The sequence below is a fragment of the Rhinopithecus bieti genome, unplaced genomic scaffold (assembly GCF_001698545.2).
Source record: "Rhinopithecus bieti isolate Rb0 unplaced genomic scaffold, ASM169854v2 scaffold_26871, whole genome shotgun sequence".
Classification (NCBI taxonomy): domain Eukaryota; kingdom Metazoa; phylum Chordata; class Mammalia; order Primates; family Cercopithecidae; genus Rhinopithecus; species Rhinopithecus bieti.
Genome location: NW_016812402.1, coordinates 251,900 through 254,904, shown reverse-complemented (window position 1 = coordinate 254,904; position 3,005 = coordinate 251,900). Strand labels below are relative to the sequence as shown.

The 3,005-nt window shown below is 36.7% G+C and overlaps 1 protein-coding gene across 1 annotated transcript in view; it reads left to right on the top strand.

Annotated features, from left to right (window-relative positions):
- PCGF5 (polycomb group ring finger 5) overlaps positions 1-3,005 on the top strand; it is a 63,669-nt gene that overhangs the window by 30,805 nt on the left and 29,859 nt on the right. The window contains 3 exon segments of the mRNA XM_017896356.1: positions 1,008-1,063; positions 1,162-1,191; positions 1,194-1,220. Of these exon segments, the coding sequence (XP_017751845.1) occupies positions 1,008-1,063; positions 1,162-1,191; positions 1,194-1,220 (113 nt within the window).

Here is a 3,005-nt window from a genome sequence, read left to right as displayed (position 1 = left end):
TTTTTTTTTTTTTTTTTTAAAGATGTGGGAAACCTCTTGTGTGTTTGTAGTCTTGTAGAAGAGTAATGTTGTTGAGCAGGATGAAGGAGATGAGGCGGGAAGCGGGTGTTGTGGGGGCAAGAGAATGGGATTGAAGACAAAAGCCATGAAAAGATGAGTTATATGGCAGGAAAGAAAATAAGAAAAATGTCAAGATAAATATTTAAAGTTTTCATTTCAGAAGGTAGAACAATAAAGTGGTCTAAATTTCTCAGAAGAGAGGAATGGAGATTATTTCCTTTAGGGGAAAGAGCCAGAACTGTGGTAGAGATTTTGAGAATGGGTGTATCAGCTGTTGCTGCATAACAGACAACCCCTAAACTGACACTTGAAAAAGCAAGCATTTATTATTACTCCTGGTTCCCTGGGTTAGCTGCGTGGTTCTTCTGGTTTTGACTGGGCTCACTTATGCAGTTAGCTGCGCATTGGGTAGTCTGCTGTGCTGATCTTGGGGGATAGGCTGTCTGTGGACTAGTCTAAAATGGCCTCCTCAGGGCAGCTTCGCTCTCTTCTATGTGGTCTCTCATCCTCCAGCCTTGTTCTCATGGCAGCAGGATTCTGTGAGAGAGAGAAGTAGAAACAAGCATTTGATGCCTCTTAAGGCTTAGGCTTAGAACCAAGCAGTCACTTGTACCACATTCTGCTGGCCTCAACAAGTTTTAAAGCCAGACCATATTTCCAAGGCAGGGAAATAGACTCCATCCTTAGTCAAGGGAGGAATTTCAAAGTCATGCTCAAGAGTGTGGATATACAGCTGGGGACTGGGACCATTTTTGTTATCAGTCTACTACTGGGGAAGGCTGTAAATAGGTGTGTTCCGTGGATGGAAGAGTGTGGTATAGTAGATGTGCTAAAATTGTGTATGTATTTCATAATATATATATATGTAAGATACACATCTCAGACTATTTACATGTCAGATTTTTGTGTCTTCATTGTTAGTATTTTCTTTCTCCCCACTTTCGAAGGTTGGACAATACATTAGAGGAAATTATATTTAAGCTGGTCCCTGGACTACGAGAACGTAAGTGGCTCTTTAGGTTCTTGCAGATGTTTGTGTTTTATGAAATCAACATTTCTATTAAAGATTTCTTGACTTTTATACTCTTTCTCTTAAATTAGAAGAACTTGAGCGCGAATCTGAATTTTGGAAGAAAATAAGCCTCAAGAAAATGGACAAGGTGACTTTTCTTATGTCTGTTTCTGATAGCATCTCTTAAATTGGTCAGCTTTTCATAGTTTAGGTGAACTAATATCTCTCTTCAGGCTCACATTTTTCCTGCACAAAATTCATGCACCCTTTTATTTACATTATGAACCTTTTTCTATATGAGATTTTATATCAATGAATGTAAATCTGAAGCCACTTTAATTGAAGGTAATTGGAAATAGAGGAAATTGAACTTTGGGAAGAGAAAAGGGAGATAAAAGAAAATTGACTAGATATTTATAGTAGTAATTTCTAGGGAGCTAAAGGAAGCTGAAGTAAGAAATAGCCACAGCTTGCAACTAAACAGTGAAGAGTTTTTTGTTCTGTTTATTTTGTATGTTTGTCTCTATAGGAGAGGGAGCTAAGATGTGGCTGAGAGCCAGATCAGGAGATTTTACTATGCTCTGATACTCTGGAATGAAGTTTTTATAAGTAGAGCTCAGGTGATACAAACTTATATGTCATGGAAATTTAGAAAGTATTTCTGGGTGTTTATGGGAATTTTCCCCATCACCTATGCTGCATGTCCATATTTCTCCTCTGGGTCCCAAGAGACTCAGCAATTAGTAATTTTTAATAATAATTTCAGCAAAGGGGCAAACATTACTGAGCAGATAAAAGGCTTTTAGTATACATACATACATATATATATATAATCCACACAAAGGGATATCTAAAATTATAAGAAAGTATCATTCCCATTGTTTTTTAAATATGAGATTTAATTTAGGATATCCTAAATATCATTTAAAGTTATTCAGGAATGTGTGTGGGTTCTTATAGGGTCAATTGTGAGTTCAGCCTCCCAGTCTTGGTTTTCCCATAAGATCATAGGATTGTCAATTTTACATGGTTAAGGTGGATGAGATCTCTCTTTTTTAATCTGTAAAATGGAGATTATCATTTTACTAGTTCAACTTAACTGTGCAAGGCTGTTAGAGCCGGGGAAGTTTGAGAATAGTTTTGATGACTAGAATAAGGTAGCAAGAGACTATTTTACCTATAACAAAAAAAAAAAAAATGGCAAAGAAGCTAAGCCTGACCAAAAAAATGACTTAACTAGGGCTTGTTTTACCCGTGTGTATACTGCAATTAAACAATAACAACCAATTATAGTTGTGGTATAGTAAAAATATAGATAAGGCTAATTAAATATTCCAGTTTTTGACTACCTGTTCAAGAGGACAGGAGCCTGAGGGATTGTCATCAGAAGTTATGTGGTAGGTTTACCCTATGATTATATGTATCACAGCTTGACTTGTGAAGGGCTGTAGCCTACCTTGTGAATTTAACTCCCTTTTTCTATTGTTTCTCCCTTTTTAAAGTATTTATGGTATTTGGTCTTTAGCTTGGGTGGAGAATTTGGATTTTTTGTTGGAGCTGGGAGTTTGGTTCATAGAAGGCAAACTCCTATCTATGTACATTCTCTATAAATAGGGAGAAGAAAACATGTAGAAAAAAGAGAACCCATCTCCCCGCTCTATGATACACCTGTAGTACTTTTACTACAGTCATCGAGGAGGATCAGGCCTGTCACTTTGCAGGGGGGGCTTTTCTACAATGTAATGTTTGGCTGGCTAATTTTTTCAAGTTTTAGCTTAGAGATATCTCATCTGGAAATCGTCCCTGAAGCTCTGCTTCACTCCCAAAGTTTGGGTTTATTGTCTCTTTTATATGTGCATGCATAGTCCATTTTACCTCTCCCATCGTATATTTGTCTGGTTTTTTTCCTTTTTTTTTTTTTTTTTTTTTTTTT